The following is a 27,616-nucleotide window of genomic DNA, read 5'->3' as shown; positions in this document are numbered from 1 at the left end:
TCTCCGCGCTTCACTCCGCCCGCCCAATCTTCACTCCGATCTGACTTTCTGTTTCTCCCCCTTTCACCACTTTGCAACCATTTATCTGCTCTTCTTCTGCCGTTTGAGAAGATGGAGAATGCGGATATAGCCGGTGTCCAGGTCTACAAAAGACTGGTGGACAGTCTCTTGGACCGCGCCGCGCAGGTCAAGCTCGACAAGCAGATCGAACCTCCATTGACTGAAGCTCACCTGGGCGAGGCGATCTGGAAACCCTCGCCTGAGGATGAAGAAGCTATCAAACACTTGAATCCGCAAACCAAGCCCGCGGCTGTGGAAATCGCGTTCCGCGAGAAGTTCTATCGCCTCTTGGTATGTCAATCTAGCTCGCGCTCTATGGATATATCTAATTTTGGCATTTACACCAGGCCTCTACTCCTATCAACGATCCTACTTTCATCCATATCTGGAACCTTCTCGATATTGTTTCAATTTTCTCCGATCATGGTCAGCCACCCTCCTCCGGTCTGCACCCTTCACACGGCTAACATCCCGCAGAACAATGCGAACCTGGTCTGATCTTCTGGCTCATTGAGGAGCTATTGGACAGTCAAACAATTGATGGTTGCCGCAAAGTCTTTGACTACTTGGAGTCCAGAAGAGAGAGGAATACCAAGGTGCGCAATGCCATATCCCTTTGTCCAATCGCAAAGCTAACTCCGCAAAGAAACACTTCAAACAGAAAAGCTTGATTATCCTACGATCCTGTAACGAACTTCTTCGTCGGCTTTCACGCGCAGAAGATACCGTGTTTTGTGGCCGGGTGTTCATCTACCTCTTCCAAAGTTTCCCGCTTGGAGATAAAAGCTCAGTCAACCTTCGAGGCGAATTCCACTCTGAAAATGTCACTACCTTCGACGATATCTCGAAGCACTCCATGGAGGCCCCTTCGCAAGACACAACGATGACCGATGAGACTGAGGCTGCGACGCCCGGAGACGCAGATATGGGCCAGACTGAAAGCCCTTCTGAACCAGCAGCTAGAATCCCCAAGGTTGTTGTTTCTGGTGGAAATGAGAAAAAGTCAAACAAGAAGGAGGAAGTCGATTTGGATGCCCTCTACCCCATCTTCTGGAGCCTTCAGGCTTATTTCTCGGCACCAAGCAAAGTGTTCGACTCTGAACGGCTTGCGTCCTTCAAAGCTGGACTGGAAGCGACGCTATCTGCCTTCAAAAACATTAAAACGGAAACCGAAAATCAGAGCGCCGCGCGAGCTTCGGAAGATGCACGCAAGTCAAACAAGCGCAAGCGCATTGTGGATGATGCTGAAGTCGCCAGCAGCTTTAACCCGAAATATCTCACCAGCCGGGATCTGTTTGATCTTGAAGTCAGTGACACTGCGTTCAGACGCCATGTTCTCGTCCAAGCTCTCATCCTGCTCGACTTTGTCCTTTCTCTCACAACCAAGTCCAAATCGCGCCTGGCCGATGCGACAAATAAATCGGTTCTCTATGGATTTACCCTTAACGAAGAGGATACCAAATGGGCAATTAATATGAGAAAGAACATCGAAGGATATCTGCAGCAAGGTCCCGGTGGCATGTTCTACTACCGCATGGTGAACACTGTGCTGTCTCGAGACAAGAATTGGGTGCGGTGGAAAGCTGAAGGATGTCCATTGATTGAAAGACCCGCCATCTCTGTGGGGGAATACAAGAAGTCCCGCGAGCATGCCATCAAAGCATATGCCAACAAACGTCTTCGTCCCTCCCCGATGGGATCTTTTGACCTCAAGTTCCTTGCCGATAGCGAGTCCCTGGCCAACATTGAACGTCTCAAAGAGGCTGGTCGATACAATGTTCCTACCGCAGACTCTTACTTGAAGGGTATCATGGACGATGAATTGGACCTTGAAATGGCCATGACCGATGAAGATAAAGAGATTGCCGTCAACTCCAAGGCCAGCAAATCATGGCGGATTCTTCGTCTCTCTGCCAAAGGCAAACTTGCTGTATTCGACAAGATTGCAGATGGAAATAATATTAAAGCCTTGGGAAGCCCTGCAGCCGAAGGTACTCCACAGCACGGTGAAGAGACGAATGAACCCAGTACTCGTGACGAGCGGTCTGATAATGCCAAGGCTTCTCTTCAAGGCTTGGATGGGGCCCAAGATGCGTCCACTGAGAACGAGAACTTAATTCCCAACGAACAATCTGACAGGGCCAAGGAAATGCCCCAGGACACGAATGGAGCTCAAGACACCTCCGCTGAGAATCAAGACGTCATCAGCGAAGCAGAGCAGGACCCAAGCGTTGTACACAACCAAGATGCACTTGCCGCCTCTAGCGCCTCGAAAGAGGACCCTGCCACCTAAAGCGAGCGTGTGGCTTAATGGAGATATTTGTTGGACTGGTACCCTACACGGCGCCTTCATGGCTTTGACCTCTGCTCGGACAAAATCCCCCAATGGGCTACGCCTGGCGCCACAACGCCGTGATCAGCCACACCCAAATTATCCAGGCAACTTGCAGGATCTCATGCATCGATATCACGGTGTGCTGCAGGACCTTGGAACTGACATTACCACATCCGTGCACCTGCATTGTCCATGCCATCAGCTTCATTTACCGCCTGGGATCGATCTGCACGTTCATTTACCGAATTCGAATATCAGATTCTCTCGGGACGCCAATGCAACCTGACCGTTTATTCTGGTCCCCAATACTCACCGGATGCATTGAAAGACTCAAGAGAGCCCCTTTTTTTTTTCTTTTGGCAAGGTCCTCGCCATCCCAATACCCCCTATTTTGAATACGAATACCGGGGCAGAAACTGATCAAAACCGAACATCAGATGCCCGGCGGCACGGCGGCATCTTTCGATCCGAGTCCGACATTTCCGTGGGGCCAACGGGGGAAAGAGAAAAGTGGGCATCTTAGGCCGGAACCCCGGCCACTAGCAGAAAGAATGAATCTTCATACAGTACCTGTACCTGTACTTCCGCCTGTTTACCCGTACCCAAGACGCTGGATTTTGGGGGCCAAAGAGACCAAAGACCACATCTGGAAGAATTAGCTACGTGGAGACCAAGATTCTTTAGCTGATCGGCAACTCTAATAGAAATGAATTTCCTGGGAAAGGTTCCTGCATGATGTAGTATCACTAGAGAGCCACCGTGTTCACCCCCATCCAATAATTCCGGGTTGATAGATGTCCATCCAGAATATTCCATCTCCGGAGGAATTGCCAGTGGCATGGTTGGGCCGCCGGTACCGTCACAGCCATGTTTCACTTAGCAGGCTAAGCAAGATTTAGTGGCTTCGGTGTTCGAGTAAAGTCGGTGCCTGGCGGAAAAGAAACAGAAAAACAAACCCCCTTCCCCCCATACTGTAAGTAGAAAATACCGAAAAATAATTAAAAAAGAACTAAGATAAAAAAAAAAACTAAAATGGTGGAAAGACAAAAAAACAACACTAGACCTGAAAAATAGAGAGACAAAACAGGAGCCCACGAGTTTAGGAAGTTTAGAAAAATCCATCGAAGCCCGTTAGTTCCGGAAGTGGACACATGGCTCATAATTTGGACCCCCCTCCTGGGCTGGGCTGGGGGTAAATTTCGGCAGAAAGGATCCTGCGCATCAGTGAGGCAGTCTGCAGCTGGAGAAATTGGGTCGATGGGAGTTTGGAGTTTGATGCTCGGGCCTGGAAGTTACTGTACATGCAGACGCAGACAGCCTCAGGAACGGTAGACAGTGCAGCGACTACAGACACTACCAGACACTAAAGGTCTACAAAAGCACATGCTACTTCACAATCAGACACAAGCGTTGAGTTTAGTCTCCACGGTGGAGCCCGCTGGAGGAATTGGGATTTTATCTGTTCGATCTGGCATGTCTTAGAAAGCTACGGAGTACGGAGTACATTGGGCAAGTTACTGTACAGTACTCACTGGAAAATGGTCCACCGGGGAAGAGTGCTGATTTCGCAAGATGTTCCGGATTCGGGCAGATATTAACCATGGAAAGACAACTGACACTGAATTCTTAGCCAGGTCGGTTGCTGGTCCATTCGTAGGTCCATGGATGTAGGGTTTGACCCGCTGAGGGGAAGAATCTGACTGGACAAAGCTATCTACAAGCACAAGCACAAGCACTAGCACACGCAGAAACAACAAGCCCAAGTAATAGCCATAGCAATAGCAATACGGCTCTATGATGGCGTCGAATACGAACTAACAAGATCCAATGCTTCACTTATCTAACCCGAGTTGAGTTTCCTGTCCTACTTAGCACCGGCCCATTTTGCCGCAATTGAGTCTGCCATCGAACGCCTCTAGGGCTACTTCACACATATCAAAGGTTCGAAATACAGTCTCATTTTTAAAAAAAAAAAAAAAAAAACAACAAAACAAAAACAAGGACCCCAAAAAGCCAAGAGATCGGCTTGCGTCACCCAAACGTGTCAGCACCAGAGGAAATTAAAGTTACCTTTTCGATTCTCGATCTGCCCTTTCCCCAGACGTGGTATCTGAGCTGTCTGGACTGTCTGGACTCTCTCTGGACTGTGCTGGAAGCGGATAGTTCCGCGTGGCGGTCTGTTTTGACGTGATCTCATTTCCCAGACCAGAGTTTTGACCATATTCCAGGAAAGGAAAATGAAGAACCTGGCAGACAACCCAAGGCAGGGAAACGAGATGATGAAGCGATCGTCACCGCTTCGGCCGTAGCGATGCGCTCTGTGGACGCTGATTCGGGATCGAAGTCCAACGGTTCCGAGTTTTCTCCTCCGAGACCCATCAAGGCTGCTGCTCTCCACACACGATTTATACGATATACGAAGCACGAACCATGAGATCACTCCACTGGTATTGCTGGTATCCCTGGTATCCCTGGTATCAGTGGTATGGTATGATGGTATGATGGGATGGACGATCACACAAGAAATATATCCCCAAAAAAGAAAAGCCGGAGTCTTGGGGAGCAAAGGCGAATATCCACGGTACATCCGATTCCACTCTCGTTCGTCTATTTTCTCATTTCCCCTGCGACCCGAATTGTTTCAGGTGGAGATTTCAGGAGACATCTACCGAGCCATGGTCAACCTTTGCCATTGCCCCTCTCTAACGGGTTTAACGGATGATTTTCCCCTGTTGCGCATGGGTCGCCCGGTGGTCTTTCCCGTCGCCGTTGTCTTCTTTTGCATGGTTTCTTTTTCGCCTGGGACTATGGTTGAGTCAAGGGTGAACAAGATCAGTTAGCCCTAGAAACGGAGTCCAGGGCAATGTACGGAGTACTGTATACTGTATACTTCGGCCCCCCCCCTCTCTCTCTCTCCACCTACTTGTACTAAGATGGAACTGGAACTTGGACCCGTTTCAGGACATTCGCCAATGAGGCTCTCTCTCACTCATGCAACAATGCAATTTTCCTTTTTTTTACTTTTTTCTTTTTTCTTTTTTCTTTTTGTTTTGAATTGCAATTCGGTAACTCCACTTGACCTCTTCCTTTACCCATTCACGATGGAGTGTGGCGGGCAGCATGCTGAGTGGCTGGTCATCTCTGGATCGATAACGAGGGTCCGGCTTAGGCTGCCGCTTATGGAGCCAGAACGCCACATACTTCCCACATGGCCTGCGAGTTCCGGCCGAGCAAGGGTCTTGACGCTACGGTTGGTCGATGACCCATGCAAGTCTTGTTCGGCTGTTTGGATGGTGGTCCTTTTTTTCTTTTTCTTCTTTTTTCTTTTTCTTTTTCTTTTTCTTTTTTCTTTCTTTTGGGCTCTTTTCTCTAGATCCGGGAGATCCAATTCCTTATACTTCGATACTTTGATACTTTGCGGCAATCCATGTAATCATGCCGGCAGTAGAGATGTGAATAACTATATAAAGGAGGCTGTTTCTCACTCTCCTCGCCGTCGAACTCCGCTGGACCCATACTTTTTGTCCCCCTTCTAGACTTGTCTAAGCTACCATTGCGGATGTTTCCAGGCCGCTTCAGCTCGGGGCAGAGACGATTTGCCACAGATCCATGCGTCCTGGGAGATTCGGCCGTGGCTTTTATGGAGAGAGGTGGGCTCTGACTCTTGGGTATGACTCCAGTCTTACCCCGTACTTGGTATCATTTGATCCTTTTAATCACCTTCTTTTTCTTTTTCGACCTTTTTTCTTTTTTTTCGTCACTAAGCTTCTAGAAAAAGCCTTTAGATCGACTATGGGTATTGGATTTGAGGCTATGAGTTAATTCTCCGAAGACGATCCTTTTAGTTATACTACTAGCTGTTTTATGTACCATTTCTTTACACATCTGTAACTAGTGTTTGATACGGTGACCGCGCTATTGACCGTTCGGTGTGGGATCTTCAGTAAATAGATCGGGTTGATCGCATCTGTCTCTCTTAACACATGTACTCTCTTCTCTCTCTCTCTTTCTCTTTGCCTTTCACTTTTTTTCCCCACTCTTTCAATGATCCTTGGGTAGTTGTACCTGGTGCATTTCCCTGTTTTTGTGACCCTTGTGGCTCTGGATCGTGACGACCGTTGGGGATCGACCTAGTTCTATCTGTCTACGCTCTAAGCATACTGGCTATATCGCCATAGGAAAGAAAGCCGGTATTCTGCATACTGGTCGTTTCCCGGGCCCTGTGACTATACTTGTGGACCCTGGGGGCATAGCGGGCGTCCGTTTAATATCCTATCCCGACACCTATTTCCACTACCTCCGCCCTTGTCCTCGCTTGGCTATTGAGCCTTGGATTTTGCCTCCTCACGTTTGGGATATCTCCCAACCTTTCGCCTTTCCAGGTACTACTTCTCCTGGATGCTGCTTCTTTGAATCTCAACTTCAAAATCCCTGGCCTTTTCTTTCTCTTCTGGACTGGCTGCACACACCGGTTCTTCTGACACACATCAGTTGGCGCCCATCATCCCCCTCTCTCCCTCTCTTTCTCTTTCTCTCTCTCTCTCTCTCTCTATTTCTCTCTCTCTCTTTCTATTTCTCTTCTCCGGAAGTATAGTCTGGAACACGCATCACCCTTTATCCTGTTTAATTGAAGAAACTCTTTCTTTACGCAAGCGCCCCGGTATCTCGATCAGACCCACCAGTCTCATCTAAGGGCCGTTATTAGTACCTTTTTTTGATTACCCAGGTTTTCTCCGAAGTGCTGATCCTTTGCCTTGAGATCCTGGAAAATCTTCGTGGTCAAGGAGTCCATTTTATCATGTCAGTCGGCGGTCCTTGCCTTTGGTTGCCTGCCTTATCTACGCCAGTTCCTTCGCCTCTGTCTGCAGTCTCATCTCATCTGTCCCGGAACAGTGAGAGACTCTCTCTAGGAAGGATGATCTCCCCCCATTATTCTCTGAGGGAGAAGGAGCCCGGTGTTCCCAGTACGGCGTCTTTTGTTTCTGGACGACCTGCAGAGATGCAACCGGCTGGCTTCAAGGCTGAGAATGCCTTGAATACCCCGTCACAGTCTATGGGCATGTCTGGTCCGGTGTACGCGGGAGAAATCTCACGAGATAAGGTCAACCACAGACTAGAAGCCGCGAAACAGGACATGCTACCGCGGGTCAAGCTGGAGATTCCCAGCATCAACCAGCACCCCTTTTCGTCTGCTCAGCCCCTGGTCGGGCCCGGACATGTTGGGGAGACGGCTGGTTCTTCGTTTGGACATGATCACCCGGAAGATCACGACCGAGAGGAGACGATTAGTCCTGATGATGATAAGGATATGATGGGGAGCGACGACAATAACAGATCGCCGTCCTTGGAGAAGAAGAAGATGAAGCGGTTCCGGTAGGAGACTTTGGAGATCAAGTTACCCAGATCCGAGGGCTGACCAGGACTTAGTTTAACACATAACCAAACACGGTTCCTGATGAGCGAGTTCACTCGCCAGGCACACCCAGATGCTGCTCATCGAGAGCGTCTTTCGAGGGAGATTCCTGGGTTGACTCCTCGTCAAGTCCAAGTCTGGTTTCAGAATAGGTAGGATTTGCACTAGAAGTTCTCCTACTCGGCTCGTTGTTAACGTGACACATCTGCAGACGAGCAAAGCTCAAGCGTCTGACCACGAATGATCGCGAGAGAATGCTTAAATCCCGGGCCCTCCCTGACGACTTCGATACCACCAAAGTCCTTCGCACACCTTTTGAAGGCAAATCAACGGGTGTCACGCCAGTAGCATCTCCACAAGGCTACGCGGCCCCCAATCCGGATTTCGGGGCCTTGAGAACACTGCGTACTGAATGCTTCCCGCGACCAAATGACGAAGAGTACCTCGTTTCGCCTCTCAGCTCGGCGTCGACCGCAGGAACCTACATGTCCTCCGCTGGACGAAGCGATGGTCTGGCACAGTCGAACATGATGTTCCGTCCTGCAGCTTCTGCCTCCATGAACGATTTACATAGAACCATTCGCACCGATTACCAAGCCACCAGATCAAGCAGCCTCTCCGACGCTTCAGCCCATCCTTCTCCTTACGCATATCAGATGCCCAACCGATTTGCAGGACCTCAGACAAATCAGCCCGGTCTGCCTTATATGAGACGTCCCATAGAATATTCCATGCCACGACACCCTGGCATGACTACATCTTATGACCAGCACCAAACTTTCGAAGGTTCGGTGTCTCCGACTGATTCACAGGGAGCACCTATGACATACGACATGAACAATCTCGGTAAGTTCTCCGCCAGGAACGCCCGTCCAGCACGAGAAGCAATACTAACAAGACCCTTTGAAATAGGCTCACAGCCGCAAAATTACCAGCTGGGCATGGGCTCCCAGCTACCATCACAAGGACGGCCAATGTCCACCATGCAAAACATCCCAGTCTCAGCTCCCCAGGAGTACCGATCCTACCCATACGAGACATCCTCGGGCATTCCCTACACACAAGCCAACACCCCAAATATGAGCCTTCCGACCTCTTTCCCGTCCGAGTCTGGCCCTGGACATGATCAGATGCAAACGCCGACTCTGGATTCGCTGAGAAACAAATTCGGCAACTCCTCTTACAACTACCCTAACTATATTCAGCAGTGAGGGAAGCAACAGGTGTTACGAGCTCAAAAAATGGCCGCCAGCCCTGTCTGCTGGTCCCTCACTCTATTCTCTCGCACTATTTCCTTTTTTTTCCAATCATCCACCACATTTTTCAACATCGACATCGACTGCATTACACTCCTGTCATGTCTCGCCATCTCCATCTCCATCTCCACCTCCATGTTCCGGTTAACTGGTTAGCTGGGTTAACCAAGGATCCTTGATCTATATCAGCGTGCTTTTAATCATTAATCATTTTCCCAGCGTTTCTGGCTTTGGTATACGGGTTTTACTTTTGGGGGTTCTTCTGTTCCGTGTGTTTATACTATCATTATCTGCTTTCACTGCATCATTACCTTTCTTTTATTTTTATTTTTTATTATTTTGGGGGGATTCTCATATATGTCAATTTTGTGGTTCCACTATTAACGTTACTGTACTATTGGGGTTGTTGAGTATGGTATGATTGGGTGGAGTCCATGGAGTATAACCCTGATCATTTCCCGATATTAACTTACTACAAAGCTTGCCTGACACCACCGAGACTAGTGACTAGATGAGGGAGATTGAAAGAGAAAAAAAAAAATCAATTGACCACCTGTTCACTCCCCCCTATCCCCCTATTCCAACACCCTATCTCGTGGCAAATGACAGATGACAAGACAAATGAAATGCAATTTCCGAGTGGTTATTAGCTTAGAATCTTAGCTCGTTGTGGTCAGAGCTCCCGACGCACCTAAATCATAGTTCCCTTGCTTGCATAAACCTGGCAAAAGCACCAGAGTCCGAGTCCGAGTACGAGTCACAAAGCCAAAACCAAAACCAACACCAGCACCAAAACCAGCCTGGGTCATCCATATCCGCCTCATCAAATCAGAGCTCAGACAAAAGTAATCATCTACTCTTGCCTGAACCCATCCACCGTCAGGCCACTCCGTCTCTGGCCACTCAAGTGGCAAGCATTTGATATCCTGGACGAGCAGCCAACCAGCAGCTCCCGAAAGACCATCCATGACCACGTGACTCCACCCATCTCGACCAATCAGCGTCCACACATTGCCAATCATCATCGCGACAGTGACGCATCCAGCAAGTCCCAGCCAAGTATAAATAAAAGAGCAGCAGGACGGATCTTCTTTTTCCTTTCTCATCATCTCAAAGCCTCAGATCTTCCGCAGTCTTCAACTCTATCCCTCTCAATTCCACTTCATCAACTTCTCCAAGCCACCACTCCACCAATCTATCAAAACCGCCAACATGGTCCACCCCGCCACTACTTGCTGCAAGACCACCCAGGACGGCAACTGCGTCTGCGCCGCTCAAGCCAAGTGCTCCTGCGGCCAGCAGAGCGCCCTCCACTGCAGCTGCAACAAGGCATCCTCCGAGAACGCCGTCTCCGGTCCCCGCTGCTCATGCCGTAAGTCATCCACCTCACCTTAAGCAACCCTATAGTACTCTACTGTACTCTATAAATGACCCTGCAGAGACCGAGAAACTAACATTGACGAATAGGCGCCCGCCCCGCTGGCCAGTGCACCTGCGAGCGCTCCACCAGCGAGAACTCAGCCATCTCCGGCGAGACTTGTGCCTGTGGTAGCCGTCCTCAGGGTATGTTTTGTCCTTCCCCTCCTAAGTCCTACCATCATAATATGGATATGGATATGGATATATGAAAACAGAGTTTCTAACATTCCTCTTATAGCTTCCTGCACTTGCGAGAAGGCCGCTGGTATTGAGTCCGCCCTTGAGGTTGACTTCACTACCCGCTCTTAGATGACCTGAATTGATTTGGGTGAAGTCATCCATCGGGTGCCTTTCTTTGCTCTGTCGAGTTGCATTTCCTTTCTCTGCTTTGGCGGGTTAGGTGGAGTTTGGGCTTGGGCATACATACCGTTTGTGGTTTGCTTTGGGTTTGTTATGAATGAGATATGAATCAGATTAATTTTTTTATTATTGGCCTTTTTTTTTGAATCTTTTGGTAGATGTAGAGAGAGTATAGTATGTGTAGGGATCGTAGGATTGTAGGATTGTAGTGTAGGACTTGGAGATGAAATTGCTTTTTCGAGGGTTCTGGGTGGGATTGAAATCGGAATGTGCTTATGCAGCATGCTTCTTCAGATGAATAGAGATAGGCTGCAATAGGTCATAACTATCTTGCTAACTTGACTTTACTTATAACCTCACATCCAACTTGAAGTAAAAGATAATAAAGTATATCGCACAGCCACCGCCCAAACATTGTTCCGAAGACACCGCCACAGCGGAACCCTGGCTGATCGACAGCGGAAGTGACCCAGGAAAGACAAGTTTATGGGGATGGACTCAACACCTCTGCAGCTCTGCCGTTTTCTCCTGGCGTCATTAGTCTGGTTGTCTTGTACGTGATCCCCAAATCCGATGTCCCGCGTCCCAGTGGCTGACCAGCATCCCAGGAACCTTCCCCATATACTCAACCCCCTGTTTCCCACGCAGCTCCAACGAGAGCCCGCCTGATTCCCTCCCAAATCACCTGCATGGCCAATGCCCATTAGCCGAACTGCCTTCATAAACGGGACATGGTTGTATGACGTACAGCCTCCGATCGCGAACCCCCTGAGGTGATAACCGATAATCTCGCGTGGCAGTGGCATGCGAGGGCGACCCTCAATTTTGAACCCCGCCATACCGTCTGAACACGGTCGAACTCGTGTACCTATCCCTACCGAGAGACGGTCTAATAGCTACAAGAAACACAAACCCAAACACAACTGCAATCTCAATCGCAATCGCAAACATGTCGTCGATGCGAGGACTGGTCCAGTTCATCGCGGACCTGCGCAATGCCCGAGCGCGCGAACTCGAAGAAAAGCGCGTGAACAAGGAGCTGGCCAATATCCGACAGAAATTCAAGTCGGGCAATTTGAACGGCTACCAGAAGAAGAAATACGTCTGCAAATTGCTCTATGTCTACATCCAGGGCTATGATGTTGATTTCGGTCATCTCGAGGCGGTGAATCTGATTTCCTCGACTAAGTACTCGGAGAAGCAGATTGGGTATTTGGCTGTTACGTTGTTCTTGCATGAGGAGCATGAGCTGCTTCATCTTGTTGTTAACAGTATTCGGAAGGATCTGCTGGATCACCATGAATTGAATAACTGCTTGGCTTTGCATGCTGTTGCTAATGTTGGTGGAAAGGAGTTGGGAGAGGCGCTTGGGTCTGAGGTCCACAGGCTTTTGATTTCGCCGTGAGTGTCTATGGTTTGAGATTTGGTTGGATTTGTTGTTGACTGTCTTTTTTTTTTTTTTTTTTTGCAGGACTTCCAAGGCCTTTGTTAAGAAGAAGGCTGCTTTAACGTTGCTCCGGTTGTACCGCAAGTATCCCGGTATTGTGCGGAATGAATGGGCTGAGAGAATCATCTCCATTATGGATGATCCTGATATGGGTGTTACTCTCTCGGTCACCTCTTTGGTTATGGCGTTGGCACAGGATATGCCGGAGGAATACAAGGGCTGTTATGTCAAGGCTGCCCAACGATTGAAGAGAATTGTGGTTGATAATGACATTGCCCCGGATTACCTCTACTACCGGGTTCCATGCCCATGGATTCAGGTCAAGTTCCTGCGCCTGTTGCAGTACTATCCTCCATCAGGTAAGACCAGCCGAATTATTAATGTTGATCGGTTTCTAACCCATTATAACAGAGGACAGTCACGTTCGCCAGATCATTCGAGAGTCTCTATCTCAGATGATGCAAGCTGCAATGGAAACACCCAAGAATGTCCAGCAGAACAATGCTCAGAATGCAATTCTCTTCGAAGCCATCAACCTCCTCATTCATCTCGACTCCGAGCACAACCTTATGTTGCAAATCTCCTCCCGTCTGGGCAAATACATTCAGTCTCGCGAGACCAACGTTCGATACCTTGGTCTGGACGCTTTGAGTCACTTTGCTGCTCGAGCTGAAACACTTGACCCGATTAAGAAGCATCAGAACATTATCTTGGGCTCACTGCGAGACCGTGATATCAGTGTCCGGCGTAAAGGATTGGATCTGTTGTACAGCATGTGTGATACCACCAATGCCGGCCCGATTGTCAATGAACTCTTGCGATACTTGCAGACTGCAGACTACGCTATTCGAGAGGAAATGGTATTGAAGGTGGCCATTCTTACCGAGAAATACGCCTCCGATGCCCAGTGGTACATCGATATGACATTGAAGCTGCTTTCACTGGCAGGTGAACATGTCAACGACGAAGTGTGGCAACGAGTGATTCAAATTGTGACCAACAACGAAGAATTACAAGCCTACGCTGCACACACTCTCCTCAACTATATGAAGAGCGATTGCCACGAAAGTCTGGTAAAGATTGGCTGCTACGTCTTGGGCGAGTTCGGCCATCTCATCGCCGAAAATGCAGGCTCAAGCCCCATTGAACAGTTCATGGCTCTACAGGCCAAGATGTTCTCCAGCTCTGACAATGCGCGGGCCATGATCCTGTCGTCTTTTGTCAAGTTTGTGAACCTGTTCCCTGAGATCAAACCTCAGCTTTTGCAAATCTTCCGCCTGTATAGTCACTCGCCTGATTCTGAATTGCAACAGCGAGCATTTGAATACCTGTCGCTGGCGACTCTTCCTACAGATGATCTGCTCCGAACAGTCTGCGATGAGATGCCTCCCTTCTCTGAGCGAGCTTCCATTCTACTCTCTCGGCTGCATCAGAAGACAGCCGGTGCTAGTGAAAGGAAGGCTTGGGTTATCGGCGGTAAGGATGCCAATGCCGACAAACAGGAAATGCTCCTGGCGCAGAACACCGGTCTTAAACGCACCTTCACAACTATCGTCCATGGCACACGCACCGGGTCTGGTAGTGCTCCCACCACACCGACTGGTGCAAGTTCATTGTCAAGCGACCTGGCAGGCCTGGATCTCAGTGGTCCTTCGGGCCCTGCACCAAATATGGCCAGTGCCGCTCATCTAACCCCCGATTGGGACATTGGCTACAACCGTCTGTTCTTTTCCGGCGAGGGTGTTCTCTTCGAAGATGCCCAGATCCAGGTCGGACTGCGGTCAGAGTACCGTGGTCCCATGGGTGTAGTGAAACTCTACATCTCAAACAAGTCCACATACCCTATAGGGTCTCTCACGACCACTGTCGACAACCCTGCCTCTCCCAATCTGAAGGTCGACACCAAGAACCTGCCCGAGCCAACAGTGGCAGCTTCTGGGCAGACACAGCTGACTCTGTTCTGTATTGCACACGGTCCATTCACGGCTGCGCCTACAATCCGTATTTCATACCTAGCCGGTGCACTGCAAGCGTACACACTCCAACTGCCAGTTCTGATGCATCGTTACATGGAATCGTCAGCACTGTCAGCCGAAGAATTCTTCAAGCGCTGGCGCCAGATTGGCGGCGCCCCGCTAGAGTCCCAGAAGACCTTTGGTCTGAACGGCAAGAACAAGTCTGTCAACGAGGCCTTCACTCGCCGGGTTGTCGAAGGCTTCTCGTTCAAGATCTTGGACGGAGTCGATCCAAACCCTCACAATATTGTCGGATGTTCGGTCTACCAATTCGAGGGTGGTAAGACAGGTTGTCTGCTGCGGCTGGAGCCCAACTATGAGAAGTCGGTATGTATTAAATTCCCTTGTCCTTCCTTGTCTCAAGTAGACCATCTTGCTAACTCTTTCTCAGATGTATCGTGTCACGGTCCGTGCTACTCAGGAGCAGGTCCCACAGTCACTGGTGAGACAGATGGAACAGAGGTTGGCGCAGGGCATAAGAGGGAGTGAGTTCGACTAATGCATTTTCATCTATGGCTGGCTGAGTTTGAGCTATTCATGTATATCTCTAATTGGATTCACCGGTCAAATACCAGCGAGCGTTCTTCATTGGATCTCGTTCTTCTTGTATACTCCATCCCTTATCAATCCCACCGGATCAAGTAAACCGTACAGAAACAAAGCCTTCATACCTATGCATTTAATGACCCTCGATATCATGCAACAAACAAGAAAATAAAATCATATCTCATAAACCCCCAACAGCAACCTCAAACAACCCTAGCCTCAGCCTTAGGCGGCCGATCCCCAAAGATCGTAGTCCCAACCCTAACCTGATCACTCCCCAAAGCAATAGCGCCCTCGAAATCCGAACTCATGCCCATACTAAGCTCCAACTCCGCCTCACTCCCAGTCAACCCAAGCTCCGAGACAATCCGATCCCTCGTCTCGCGCAAACAAACAAAATCCTCATTCTCATTCTCGGCCGTCGTCTCCCTCGACCTCGCAATCGCCCCAATAGTCATGACCCCCATCAACCTCAACCGAGCACACTTCTCCCGAATAAAGCGACACAACTCCGCCGCCGCCACCGGCTCAACCCCAGCCTTATTCTCCTCCCCAGAGGTATTCACCTGCACATAAACCCGCAGCCTACCATCCTCACCCCCCTCCCCATCCCCATCAACATACTCATGCCGCCCGCCCACAGCCTCCAAATCCCTCGCCCCCCACCCCTTATCCAACAAACTCGCCTTCTTCTCCGAATCAACACTCTCAACCGCCCATAAACCCCGCACGTCCCGCGCAAGCGTCACGCACTTGTTGCTCTGCAGCCCACCGATGAAGTGCCATTTGATGGTCGGGGGTAGGAGGCGTGATTTCTCAAGGAGCTCTTGGATATAGTTTTCGCCGAAGTGCGCTTGCGAGTTGGGCGCCGGTGCTTGGTGCAGGGCCAGCGCGTCCGAGGCCGGTTTGAGCTTGCTGACGGCTACCAGGCGGGGCTTTTTGCTGGCATTGGCGGATTTGCTGCTTGCCGCGCTGATTCGAGCGGTGACGCTGCTTAGGTTTGCGAGGAGGGTGCTTGCGCGGGCTGGTGTTGCCATTGGGATTTCGGTTGGCATTTCAGTTTTGATTTCAGTTTCAGTTTCAAATTCAATTTTCGGGTGAGGAGGGAATTGCTGGTTGGATTATGTTGTGTGCGGAGTAAGTGGACGGTTTGTTTGTGTGTTTAGGTCCAGTCCACGAGTGTGTATGCAACTTGAAAACATCCAATCCGGAGCTGTTGCATACAGTTGCTTCCTCAGGCATCCCGGGGCTGGCCGTTGCTCACGTGATCATTCCGCGGATCTCAGCTGTTCGCCTTTTCCGTTTGCATCTTCGATTCCGGTGAGATCATCGATCAGAGATCAGCCGATCATCCGATCATTACGATCTTTTCCAGGTTAAAATCCCGTGCTGCAACTTCGCAGTTGGGCGCTAATACACGGCAGGCTATCCCGGGATCCTGGCGGCAAGTCTGACAGGTAGAGATCCAATCGCTGATCTGCAGGCTCGGAAAAGAGCTCCTTTGGAGCAAATCTGATGGAGCCCGGCACTAGGCGGAGTTCGTCTCAGCCTTTCAGGGCGTGGGTTTCAAACTGGGCTCTCTATTTTTAAAGTTTGCCCATTGGATGGTTTGATAGGTTTCTGCAGACCTTATTTAGGATCTTGTTGAACCCGTTGAAACAATACGCGCCTGCGATTTTCTGATGTTACCAGTCATGCTTGTTGGCCTGCCTTTGTCGGCCAAGACACAAGGCCATTTTCCATTCCATTGACAGCCCCATCAAAGCGCTTGCCAAGCAGCACCATTAACTGAGATGCCTAATGCCTTTCAAAAATAGTGCGGAAAAGTTCGCGCCGGTCCAAATACGACCTGGCTCGCGGTGTCAGATGTAACCTATTGGCCGACGGATGGGGTTAGATGCAGCCCTCTGCATGGTCCCAATAGTAAGCTCGGGGAATAAAGTGGTAGAGAATTAAAGGATTTCTTTGACGTCAGTCCAATCAATAGCCATGGTTCCATTCGTGGCCTGGGTTCACTCATCATGACAGTCCACATCCGGGTTACATAGCTTAGATCCGATCTAGAACTTAAGCTAACCACTTACCTCTCGCCTAATTTTCTGTGCACTTCCTCATCTTTTTCTCGTCTGGTCATCTCTACTCAGCTGGACTGAATACGAGCCATTCTCATCCTATATTCTTGCTGCAATCTCCTGGCTTTCTACCAAGCAGATCCAATACCGAAATATCACCGAACTACAGCCATTGCTCGATAGATGGTATTTGCATTGGCATTCACTCATCCACATCTACATCTTTGACGGCATAGTTGAAGTACTCGACTCATTTCTCGAATCCAGTACAATATCACGCTCCGGGGCATCCGGCATTTCCATTCTACATCGACATCTACATCGACATCTCGTGCAAACACATCCGGAGAAGCAGTACTCCCAAACAACATCTATCAAAAGGAACAGCTAAACCCAATACAAAACATTCACAATGTGTCGCCAATACTTCACATTCTACGACTGGTGCCAGTGCGAAGAGGACGCCGGCCAAAGCGTATGCTCCGGCCACAGACGCAACAGCTGTCCAGGTGTGAGCATTGAAACAGTCCATATGCACTGTTTCTGCAATAGCCATGCTACAAAGGGCTTCAAGTCTGAGAAACAGACACGCAAGGAGGAGAACAAGACACGGCGCCAGTCCCAGGACTCTATAAATGAGAAGACTTCTTTTGGACGACGCTGGTTCCAGTGGTATCAATGGCGGGGACTGCGATCTCATTGAGCATGGAGCTGAGTAATAAGGTCGTCTGTTCTTCTTTGCATATTCTTCTAGCTTTGGTGTTTGGTGGTTTCTTTGTTGGGTTCTGGATAATGGGGTTTCAAGGCCTGGAGGGTATGGCGCTTTTTCGGAGTGATGATTTATATGAGGCTTTGATTTGATCTGTTTTTTGATCTCATTTTTATCTTCTTTTTGTTGATTATTTTACCAGGTGTTCTTTAGACAAAATGGAACGGTAGTTTAATGTCCTTCTGGGATGGGATTCTCATTCTTTATTTCCGATTCCTTGATCTTGAAGTTGGTGGTACTGTTGTTGCTATTGGGACTATTGTTAAACTGGGCCAATAAAAATAGGTGATAGTAGATGGACTGAATATATTCCTTATTGTCTTTCTGATCAGATCTATTGATATTGTACGCATTGTCGTACTGGTCTTCTTCCTGGGCTTCGAACTGATGTTTTGTTTTTATTTCTGTACTGATATCGTACTGATCCTGGTAGCAAGAACATTCTTATAGCCTACATAGTACACACAGATACCACATAACCCTGTAAGACATCTAAACTCTCAGCCGTTGAAGAATGTAGTTCGGCGATCGGCTGACCTCCTGCCGCATCTGAACCAAAACATGTGAATCTCCCCCACTCCCTTTCTTCCTTTCTTCAACCGCCTCCTTCGATCAAGCGTATCGTCTCGCGTATCGCCCGTCTTGCTTTATTTCTAATATCTACCATCGTACACCTTGACCATACCTGCAGGGACTGAGATCTGCCGTTGGCGCGTCTCAGAATGGACCCGCCCAAGGACCCGCCTCCATTCGGAGATGGGGTCAACAATGGAGCCTCAATAGAATCCCATTGTGAATTGATAGATGGCCTGAATCGCATGACTCTCTCGACAGCCATCACCACCCCGTTGCCAACTTCGCCTGTCTTATCTGCCCACGATGTCTCGCTCGAGCAACGACCCCAACCTTCGCAAACTACAGGCGCAGGCTTTGTTCGTACTGATGCTGTTCCTCCTCAAGAACAATATCGCAAGCCTATAGCTGTTCCTGCTTTACAAAAGCGCAAGTCGGCTGCTTCTTTGCGCACAGTCTCACAGCCTTTCAAGACCTCATCGCCGGCTCCGCATACCCCTCGCCGCAGTTCAGTCAACCTTGCGGCGTCACCTGTGACCACCTCACCACCCAACATGCTCCCACAGGCGCTTACCTTTGATCCTAACATGGAGCCATCAGCTCCAACGGCTTCGTCTATTGCGGCAGATATGTTTGCAAAAGAATGGGCCTTGCACCAATCCACTGACATCACCACCAAAACAGTCGCACTGGTCCATGATGCATGTTATGGACACCTTTTTTCTCGCCTCGGATGGCCAGAATCGTACTTACAAACTATCATGGAAAGACCGGAGCGGCTTCGCTCCAGTGCTCTTGGTATCGCGGCGGCATATGTTCGCCTCGGTCAACGATATGAGGGGGGACGATATGCCCCCAGTCCAAAAATTGACGTCGCTACCCTTTCTGTGCCGTTTAATATCCGCAAGACAGATCGCAAGTTGTCCATTCAAAGTCCAAGCGTTACAGAAGTGCACGGTTTCTCGTGGATGTCTGAGTTCAAGGACATTTGCAACCGTGCCGAGTCCAAACTTGCCATGGCTGGCGACGAACTTGCCCGATCTTACACCGTTCAAAATGAGAAGGTTGTCCCAAAGGGTGACGAACTACACGCTGGTGATCTTTACCTCGGCCCGGAGTCCCTGAACGCAATTCAAGGTGCACTGGGTGGAGTCTGCGATGGGGTCGATGCCGTCCTTGGACCTGGTCCAGTGGAGCGAGCTTTCGTCTGCATTAGACCCCCTGGTCATCACTGTACCTCAGACTGGCCCTCTGGATTTTGCTGGATCAACAATGTTCATGTCGGAATCTCTCATGCAGTCAAGAATTACGGACTCACCCATGCTGCGATAATCGATTTCGACCTTCACCACGGGGATGGCTCTCAGGACATTGTCTGGAACCACTGCACCCGGCAGCAGGAGCACAGATCGAAAAGGTCAGCAGCAAATGACAGCAAAAGAAGAGGACCTCCGCCTCTTTCGCCATACGAAGCAACACCCATCAGCTATCTCAGTCTTCATGATATTGAATCCTTCCCTTGCGAAGATGGCAACCTTGCGAAGACTACCGGTGCAAGCACTTGCATTGAAACGGCCGACAGGTCCATCTGGAATGTCCACTTGGACGATTGGAAGGAGGAATCAGAGTTTTGGGAATTGTACGAAAGTAAATACTCGATGTTGATTACCAAGACCCGCTCTTTCTTGCGTCGATTCTCAAAGCAGGTTGTAAAGGACTCCGGAGGCCGTCCACCCAATGGTGCGATTTTCATCTCAGCTGGTTTCGATGCCAGTCAGTGGGAGAACGAAACTTTGAACCGCAAGTCCAAAAAAGTGCCCACCGAATTCTATGCCAGGTTTACCGCCGACATTGTTCGCTTGGCACAGGAGAAGGACCTTGGCGTGAATGGTCGTATTATCAGCGTTCTGGAGGGGGGATACAGTCAACGTGCTCTGTACACTGGTGTTCTCGCCCACCTGGCTGGCTTGAATGATGACAGTGGGCCTGGTGCTGCTTATTCTTATGACCCGAAGTGGTGGTCTTCTGCCAGTATGAAAGATTTGGAGAGCATTATAGCCGGCCCGGCTAAACCGCGAGGATTCTTGAGTCCCACTGTTGCATCTTCAAATAAACTTGCGGCCTCTGGTTCAGATCAGAAATCTGGTGGTGATGATTTGCCTCGTGTCAGCTGTTCCGTGGCAACCCACGAGCTCTCAAAACTCATCATTCCATCCGACATCCGCACAACAAGCTACACCGCAGCAGAGCTTCCAAGGCCTCGCATCTCACGTCGAAAGACTGGAAATCTAGGAGACATAACCCCGTCGGACGACCTCCTAACGGCAACTCGCCTCCGCTCACGAGCTTCCAAAACTTCAACTCCCCCTTTGCCTTCTACGCCTCCTGCGCGTCAGCCGTCCACTCCCAAGTCCAAGGGTACCACTTCTCGCCGGCAATCGGGTCGTCCCAAAACCCCAAGAACTGCCAAGGCTACCGTGCCCGAGGTGCCTCCTGTGCCCACTGAGCACCTTCCTCTAAAGCGAGAGGAGCCCGGGACACCTACTCCCCCTCTCACACGTTTGGTCCTGAGGGGGCCTGCGCCGCCCTCGCTTCGCGGGGATGGGACGAATCGGTCGGACCACATGGAGAGTTGAGGGGGGAGCCAATTCGGCCATTTGACCTTTTGACCTTTTATTTCATGATACCCGCATGTACGACTAGTTACCAATGCACGTTTATTTATTGTTATTTTTCCCCTTTTATTTGTAATTTGCCGTGGTAATCAGTACCCCTTGAGGGAAAGAGATGTAGAGAATATTCTACATCTATGTTGCAAGACTAGATAAGTTATATATATCTAGCGCGAGCAAGAGCTAGCTCGCCCATCAAGCTGTTTATAAACCCAAACCCATTGAATATTTAGCCTTGTTCAACAAAGGAGATAATTATCTGATCCCATGAGAAGTATAATTCAATTCAAATGGGACAAAACCATCGTTGTAAACGAAGTAAAACTAACCGCAATTTCGAATTCAGATTATATTCATCAACTTCAAGAATCAACCCGAAGCTCAACATTCCATCAAACAGGGCTTGTGGTCTAGGGGTATGATGCTCGCTTCGCATGTTCAATTCACTTTGACCTGTAGAGTGCGAGAGGTCCCGGGTTCAATTCCCGGCGAGTCCATTTCTTTTTGCATCTCGCTTTTATTATATACACCAGTTGGAATATTTTTTTTATTATCATTCTTGCTACCTGGTGCTATCTAGAATGTGATACGAATTCAGTTTGTTTCTTCTTTTGAAAGTAGATGTCATTCGGTCTTTGAATACTATAACCTATAGATCAAGGTTATATGTACTTCACATTGACACGGTCGCACGCAGTATTTCTCCGACTTGAATGCCAGGATACGCTAGTCTATAACAAGTAGGACATCGGAATATTAATATTCAAATATTCATGAATTCAGACTCTTTCGATGATAGCTACGAACATACGTCTTGTATGCATAAGCGGTTCTTTGGAGACTAGAATCTTCGTGAGAAACTAAAGTCCAACAAAGTCGAGTGCACCTGGTGAAGGAAATTAGTCCAGAGACTCAGAAAAGCTTGAAGGCATCTAATCTAGGGTCCACAAGCATGAAATAGGAGCAGTGTGCAAACCACAGACCGTTTGTTCATCTGATAATTACGCCCAACTGTAAGGCGGGACTTTTTTTGAAGTATTAGATCTAATGTTATATCAAATAGCCCTGGTTGCTGTTAGAAGCTTAGCTAGATTCCCTGGTTTTCATTGTCTCACCAAGCAAGGACTTGTCAGAAGACAATGGCAGGGATATTGTGTCTCTAACGAGCGCCGTTTATATGTTTGTTCAATTTGGGTTTCAAGACTACTTGTACAGTGCAGTACACCTATCCTGTCAATAATTTTTTCCAAAGAGCGGCAGGCTTGGGGCGTGGCGTAGTCGCAATGAGGACTGGATGAATTTGGCAGACAAACACTATAAAACAAATGCCATGCCGTTGTTAAATGCAAATATCAGTGATCCTCAATAACTCTCGAAATTTAATACACCGCTCGAGAACAGTGTCTGGTAACGCTGGTCGTGGTAGAAGTTAATTAGTTAGCTACTTGTAAAGGTGCCGTGTCTAATGAAAGGCAGCATAGACGTCCAAATCCAATTCGCTTACTGATATCCTTGAGCCGCGGTCGAGGAAGTGGTAGGCCTCGAGTACTCCGCACATATTCATAAGTGGCGACAGATCGCCCCAATTGACCTCAACCTCCACAAGATTGCCACGCAACTATGACAGACCATTGGTGACGCATCATTACACGATATCCTGCTAATTGCCTCTGCCATCAGGTTTTGTCTTACTGCTCATGCCTTTTTATATCATCTGCAGTCAACTAATTTCCAAGACCTTTGAATTCTCTCGAAAAAGAATTAACTATTACTTATTGCAAGACTCACTTCTCGACAATGACATCTGCCCTCCAACAGCTCAAGGCTACTGGCTCTGTTGTAGTCTGTGACTCCGGTAAATTAAAGAACCTATAATACATTCTTGAAGTAAGCTGATCAACTGTCTCTAGGTGATTTTGCTAGTATGTGTCCAAGCCATCTTCATTCTTCCGTTCTCCCCTGTCCTGCCATCACGTTCAAAGCTTCAATACTTACACGATATGATAGCCATCGAAAAGTACCAACCGCAGGATGCCACAACAAACCCCTCTTTGATACTTGCAGCTTCAAAAAAGCCTGAATATGCAAAACTGATTGACTCTGCCGTCGAGTACGGAAAGAAATCAGGCAAATCACTAGACGATCAAGTTGATTCCACTCTAGATCGTCTACTTGTTGAATTTGGCAGAGAGATCCTCAATATAATCCCAGGCAAGGTCTCTACGGAAGTCGACGCTCGATTTTCCTTCGATACCGAAGCCTCCGTCAATAAGGCCCTGCATATTATCAAGGTATGCTAACATCTAGAAGATCAACTATCCATCGAAGACCAAACAGTGAACTAACACAACAAAACATAGCTCTACGAGGAGGTCGGCATTCCCAAAGATCGCATCTTAATCAAGGTCGCCTCAACCTGGGAAGGCATACAAGCCGTCCGCATCCTCCAATCCAAACACGGCATCAACTGCAACCTAACACTCATGTTTTCACTTGTCCAAGCCATAGCCGCCGCCGAAGCTGGCGCCTTCCTAATCTCCCCGTTCGTGGGCCGTATCCTAGATTGGTACAAAGCCGCCCACAAGCGAGATTACACTGCCGCCGAGGATCCCGGTGTCAAGTCTGTCCAGGAAATCTTCAACTACTACAAAAAGCATGGCTACAAGACAATTGTCATGGGTGCTTCATTCCGCAACGTCGAGGAGATTATCGAGCTCGCTGGATGCGACTATTTGACTATTTCGCCTAGCCTCCTTGAGGATCTCTATAACTCCACTGCTGCCGTGCCGCAGAAGCTTGACTCGCTTGCTGCCGCTAAGCTGGATATACCAAAGCGCAGCTATCTTGGCAATGAGGCACTCTTCCGCTTTGATTTGAATGAGCAAGCAATGGCTGTGGAGAAATTGCGCGAGAGTATCTCTAAATTTGCGGCAGATGCTGACGCTCTGAAGGAGCTGCTGAAGCAGAAGATTCAAGCTCGTGTTTAGAGATTGGGTGTTTGTTAGTCTAGGCTGTGGGTGGTCGAGTTATTAGTCTGTTGTGAATAGCTCCCTGGGTTGCTGGCACTTTTATGATCATGTAATTTAAATTGGCAGTATACGAACCCCTTACCTTCGCATTCATCGTATTCAAGTTGAGCCGCTGGGGCACAAATCTTACAAAATATAACCTATGTTCTATTGTCTCGATTTCTCTGTGTCGTATACACGCCAGAGCTTAGCTTATAATATTACCTTCTAAACACATGTGATTTTATGGGTATCAGGGGGAAAGTCCGGGAGTACTATAGCGGCATTCTATTCACCATTGATGTTGAATGATTACGATAATCGCCTGTGTTGAAGAAAAACCAAGAGAAAAGAGATCTCCAAAATAGTTGAATAAAAAAAAGGAAAGAAAAAGAAATGCACTGGGAGGGAATCGAACCCCCGCCACTACTTTGGAAGAGTAGTATTCTACCACTGAACTACCAGAGCTGTTTATATAATCCAGGCTGAAGTTCCTAATCTATAATCATTGTAATGAAACTACAAATGCGTCGAATATTAGGCTTTTATCTATTCAGCATCGAAATAAAAGCAATAATATGTTGATAATCATGCAGTTCCTCTTAGTTTCAACCAGAAAAATTAAAGATAACCAGAACACAAGCTCGGGAAACTCGGAAATTCTTCGTTCTTAATGCAACAAATATATATCACGCTATGTAAACTAGGGTATAGCCTTGCAAGCAACTCAATATTCACGAATTTTGGGGGAATGGAACAAAGCGAACAGAAAAACAAATAGAACACCAAGCTATGCTCATGCAGGACTCTCCTCACTAGTATCTCCATCTGGATCCGCAACAGACTTGATTTGAAGGATTTCGAAACCACCCTCGTCCCGATCCTCACCCTTCTGAGGCCACATGATTTGTTTCATAACGATAGCCCGAACCATCATGTAGCACACGAAGAAGTACATCAGCAAAAGGGGCAAAATGGCCACGCATCCAACAATGTTGATAGCCTTGCAGGAGAATGCATCACCAATAGCAAAGGTGGCCGTGATTAAAGCAGTATTTGGGAAAATGAACGAGAACCAGGTCATGGAAAAGTCCAAGCGTTTGTGTCCGATGGTAGACCAGTGACCAGCACTGGCAATGATGAAGAAGAAGATAGCCAATCTAAACATGACTAGTCAGTATAAAGTCACCCGAGGAAGAAAAACGGAGAAGAAATAAACAGTACATACCCCCATAGCCATAGAGACGAAAAATTCACCACGACTTTCATAACATCCGCAGCAAGAGCACCATTTCCCATGAAATCAGCAGGGAACGCCCTCTTCGCCGAAGATGCCATATTGACGATCCCGGCAACGGTAAACCCACTGGGACCAACGGAAACAAACATGCCGGGACGAAGATTCTCTCTCGGCAGCTTCTGCGTCATCAACCGATAGATGAAAGCCGAATAAACCATCAACGAGACCAAGAATCCCACACCCTGGATAGTAGTACCACCAATGATGACCTGCAGCGCAGCCGCGGGATCCAACTTGGAGCTCAATACACCAGCATGCGGACCAATAATCAACATGGGGTAAGCCGGGAAAATCCAAATAGGCGTCATCTGGGCAATGGTGAAGGTTTGTGTTGACCATAAGAGTAAGTAGATGCCAGCGGAGAACATGACGGCGAGAGTAGCGTCAATCCAGAATAAGACCTCGACGGCGCGCATCAGCCACGGGCCTGCGTGCTCGGGGCCGTATTGGGATATGTTGATGAGGATTGTGCCGAAGGAGACTATTGATGCTGGGACGAAGAGAGATTCCGTGGGGTGCATCAGGGACGCTCTCAATGTATAGGGGAAACAGTAGAAGCGGAGGAGGAGCAGTCCCCAAATAACGAGGTAGAGGGCGATATTAATTAGGAAAACAACGACTCCGATCGTGTCGAGTCCTTTGAAGCGGAATGGGACTGGTATTGTTAGGTCATGCGAACATGGCGGGATTCAGTCGTGAGGTATAGATTAACATACCTTGGTAGAAGACATTGGCCAAACCACCCGTGGCCATCGTCAGAGTAAAGTATGCCCAGGTAACATGGCGAATGCGTTTCTTCCATCCAAGTCGACTCGGCGGCTTTTTCTTCTTGACCGCGATTCCTAGTCCATCATGCTCGAAAAAGGCAGTGGCTTCTTTGTTGCCCTCGGCTTTTGATTTCTCGGCTGCCCGAGACGTCGCTCTATGCAGGACTTCCTGCAGAGCTGTCGAATGGGCCTCTCGCACGCGGCTACCGGGACTTTCACCAATGTCGGAGAGAGCCCGCTCGGCGTCTTCTATGGTGGGGGTTCGAAAGCCGTCATCCCCGGGACTTCTCATATGTCTGGGGACACTCAGGTAGTCTTCCATGATTCCGACGTAGACTGATCACCAGAGGCAAATTGAAGGGGAAGCGTGGCGGGTCTCGCCACCTTCTTGTCTGGGGTCACTGATCTAGTGTTCCTGATCTAGATCGGGTAGACCATGAATGATAGCGGAATCCGGGGTACACTTTCCACAGGGCTGTAAGGCGAAAAGATTCGAGAAGCTAGAGGAAACCACGGTCCCGGACAGTCTTAATAAATAGTGGCCGATCGAAGTGCCTGAGCAGACTGATCGACACGCATTAATGTGGGACCCGACGCAAGAATCCTGTACAGTGCATGTACAGTACTGTAGAAGGCTCAGGATGGATCCTGGCTGACTACAGGGCGATCCAATAGCCGTTAACCTGATGTCCTAGCGGGACTGGGCAAACACAAAGAAATATTAAATGGGCGTCATGAGGGGACGCTAAGTGATTTCAACCTGGAAGTTATCCATGCAACGTCATTCGCCCACTTCCGGGTGTCGGCACGGCTTGGAGCTTATCGTCTCCGATATTTTATCTTGGTTGATACTGCAGTATGTTAACATTTATATCTTTATTCTTCATGATCTAGAACATTAAGTTATACTATATCATTGCTCGATTCGAGGCCCGGATTTTCATCCAATACTGTAGATCGGTTCCTGACTCCGGGTGCCTTGCGTCGGCCCGGACAAAGTGCTACAGACATTTACATCATGGATGTGCATACTGCAGTTTGATATGCATACGACGAAAATCAGAAGAAGATCTACATTACAGAGAAAAGGGTACCAAGTGACAACCTTGACGATCTAACATAACGGGGTTGCGGTATGCCATGAAGGGATCTACGGGACCTGCGTGAAGGTGGCATGGACTTCTTCCCCCTTTTGCTGAGGTCCCTCAACTCATACCGGCCGAGATACCAGATTCTCGTCGCATTGAATAGCAATGTGAGCAGCCGATGTAGATTCAACACCGCATGAGCAGCGCCCACGCCGATTTGGTCTAGTAGAGCAGTTGGCTTGAATATCTTATAAAACCATCATCGTGACTGGGGATTCTAAATAGAGCTCTTCCTAACGTGAGAAGAGCCATCGCACCCGTTGAGAAGAAATGATTCTTCGTCTGACTTCTCCACACTGCGTTCAATGCACAGGCCAACTGGAAGAGAAATAACGGCATTGGACGAATTGACTGCTCTTGCTGTAACAGAAGCTTGGAAAGAAGATCCGTTCTCGGAAGTATTGCTTGATCTTCTTCGTATCAGCAGAACACGGAAGAGACAAGTGAAGGTCAATA

The 27,616-nt window shown here is 48.6% G+C and overlaps 10 protein-coding genes across 10 annotated transcripts; 7 read left to right on the top strand and 3 right to left on the bottom strand.

Annotated features, from left to right (window-relative positions):
- Positions 1-111: 111 nt before the first annotated feature.
- Positions 112-2,353, top strand: N7511_009685 (THO complex subunit THO1/HPR1; the record flags this gene model as incomplete). The annotated part of the gene is made up of 4 exons (XM_057132062.1): positions 112-351; positions 408-486; positions 538-656; positions 707-2,353. The coding sequence occupies 4 exons, from the start codon at positions 112-114 to the stop codon at positions 2,351-2,353; spliced, it is 2,085 nt and encodes a 694-aa protein (XP_056980050.1).
- A 4,840-nt stretch (positions 2,354-7,193) lies between these two features.
- N7511_009684 (homeobox domain-containing protein) lies at positions 7,194-9,019 on the top strand (the record flags this gene model as incomplete). The annotated part of the gene is made up of 4 exons (XM_057132061.1): positions 7,194-7,768; positions 7,823-7,960; positions 8,020-8,654; positions 8,721-9,019. The coding sequence occupies 4 exons, from the start codon at positions 7,194-7,196 to the stop codon at positions 9,017-9,019; spliced, it is 1,647 nt and encodes a 548-aa protein (XP_056980049.1).
- Positions 9,020-9,723: 704 nt separating this feature from the next.
- Positions 9,724-10,089, bottom strand: N7511_009683 (uncharacterized protein; the record flags this gene model as incomplete). Its single annotated transcript, XM_057132060.1, has 1 exon — positions 9,724-10,089. The coding sequence occupies one exon, from the start codon at positions 10,087-10,089 to the stop codon at positions 9,724-9,726; it is 366 nt and encodes a 121-aa protein (XP_056980048.1).
- A 187-nt stretch (positions 10,090-10,276) lies between these two features.
- N7511_009682 (putative copper resistance protein Crd2) lies at positions 10,277-10,792 on the top strand (the record flags this gene model as incomplete). The annotated part of the gene is made up of 3 exons (XM_057132059.1): positions 10,277-10,436; positions 10,532-10,627; positions 10,722-10,792. The coding sequence occupies 3 exons, from the start codon at positions 10,277-10,279 to the stop codon at positions 10,790-10,792; spliced, it is 327 nt and encodes a 108-aa protein (XP_056980047.1).
- A 1,000-nt stretch (positions 10,793-11,792) lies between these two features.
- N7511_009681 (AP-2 complex subunit alpha) lies at positions 11,793-14,804 on the top strand (the record flags this gene model as incomplete). The annotated part of the gene is made up of 4 exons (XM_057132058.1): positions 11,793-12,244; positions 12,315-12,649; positions 12,702-14,632; positions 14,697-14,804. 4 exons carry the CDS (start codon positions 11,793-11,795, stop codon positions 14,802-14,804), a joined length of 2,826 nt encoding a protein of 941 aa, XP_056980046.1.
- Positions 14,805-15,054: 250 nt separating this feature from the next.
- On the bottom strand, positions 15,055-15,906 carry N7511_009680 (YggS family pyridoxal phosphate enzyme; the record flags this gene model as incomplete). Its single annotated transcript, XM_057132057.1, has 1 exon — positions 15,055-15,906. The coding sequence occupies one exon, from the start codon at positions 15,904-15,906 to the stop codon at positions 15,055-15,057; it is 852 nt and encodes a 283-aa protein (XP_056980045.1).
- Positions 15,907-17,335: 1,429 nt separating this feature from the next.
- Positions 17,336-17,626, top strand: N7511_009679 (uncharacterized protein; the record flags this gene model as incomplete). Its single annotated transcript, XM_057132056.1, has 1 exon — positions 17,336-17,626. One exon carries the CDS (start codon positions 17,336-17,338, stop codon positions 17,624-17,626), a length of 291 nt encoding a protein of 96 aa, XP_056980044.1.
- A 788-nt stretch (positions 17,627-18,414) lies between these two features.
- N7511_009678 (histone deacetylase hosB) lies at positions 18,415-20,901 on the top strand (the record flags this gene model as incomplete). The annotated part of the gene is made up of 1 exon (XM_057132055.1): positions 18,415-20,901. The coding sequence occupies one exon, from the start codon at positions 18,415-18,417 to the stop codon at positions 20,899-20,901; it is 2,487 nt and encodes an 828-aa protein (XP_056980043.1).
- A 1,833-nt stretch (positions 20,902-22,734) lies between these two features.
- On the top strand, positions 22,735-23,924 carry N7511_009677 (transaldolase; the record flags this gene model as incomplete). Its single annotated transcript, XM_057132054.1, has 4 exons — positions 22,735-22,792; positions 22,848-22,859; positions 22,945-23,228; positions 23,298-23,924. The coding sequence occupies 4 exons, from the start codon at positions 22,735-22,737 to the stop codon at positions 23,922-23,924; spliced, it is 981 nt and encodes a 326-aa protein (XP_056980042.1).
- An 817-nt stretch (positions 23,925-24,741) lies between these two features.
- N7511_009676 (tellurite-resistance/dicarboxylate transporter family protein) lies at positions 24,742-26,334 on the bottom strand (the record flags this gene model as incomplete). Its single annotated transcript, XM_057132053.1, has 3 exons — positions 24,742-25,105; positions 25,174-25,900; positions 25,962-26,334. 3 exons carry the CDS (start codon positions 26,332-26,334, stop codon positions 24,742-24,744), a joined length of 1,464 nt encoding a protein of 487 aa, XP_056980041.1.
- Between the last annotated feature and the right edge of the window lie 1,282 nt (positions 26,335-27,616).

The sequence above is a fragment of the Penicillium nucicola genome, assembly GCF_028828085.1.
Source record: "Penicillium nucicola strain IBT 29836 chromosome Unknown utg000010l, whole genome shotgun sequence".
Taxonomy (NCBI): Eukaryota; Fungi; Ascomycota; class Eurotiomycetes; order Eurotiales; family Aspergillaceae; genus Penicillium; species Penicillium nucicola.
The sequence above is the reverse complement of the archived record's forward strand: the minus strand, read 5'-3'. Positions and strand labels throughout refer to the sequence as shown.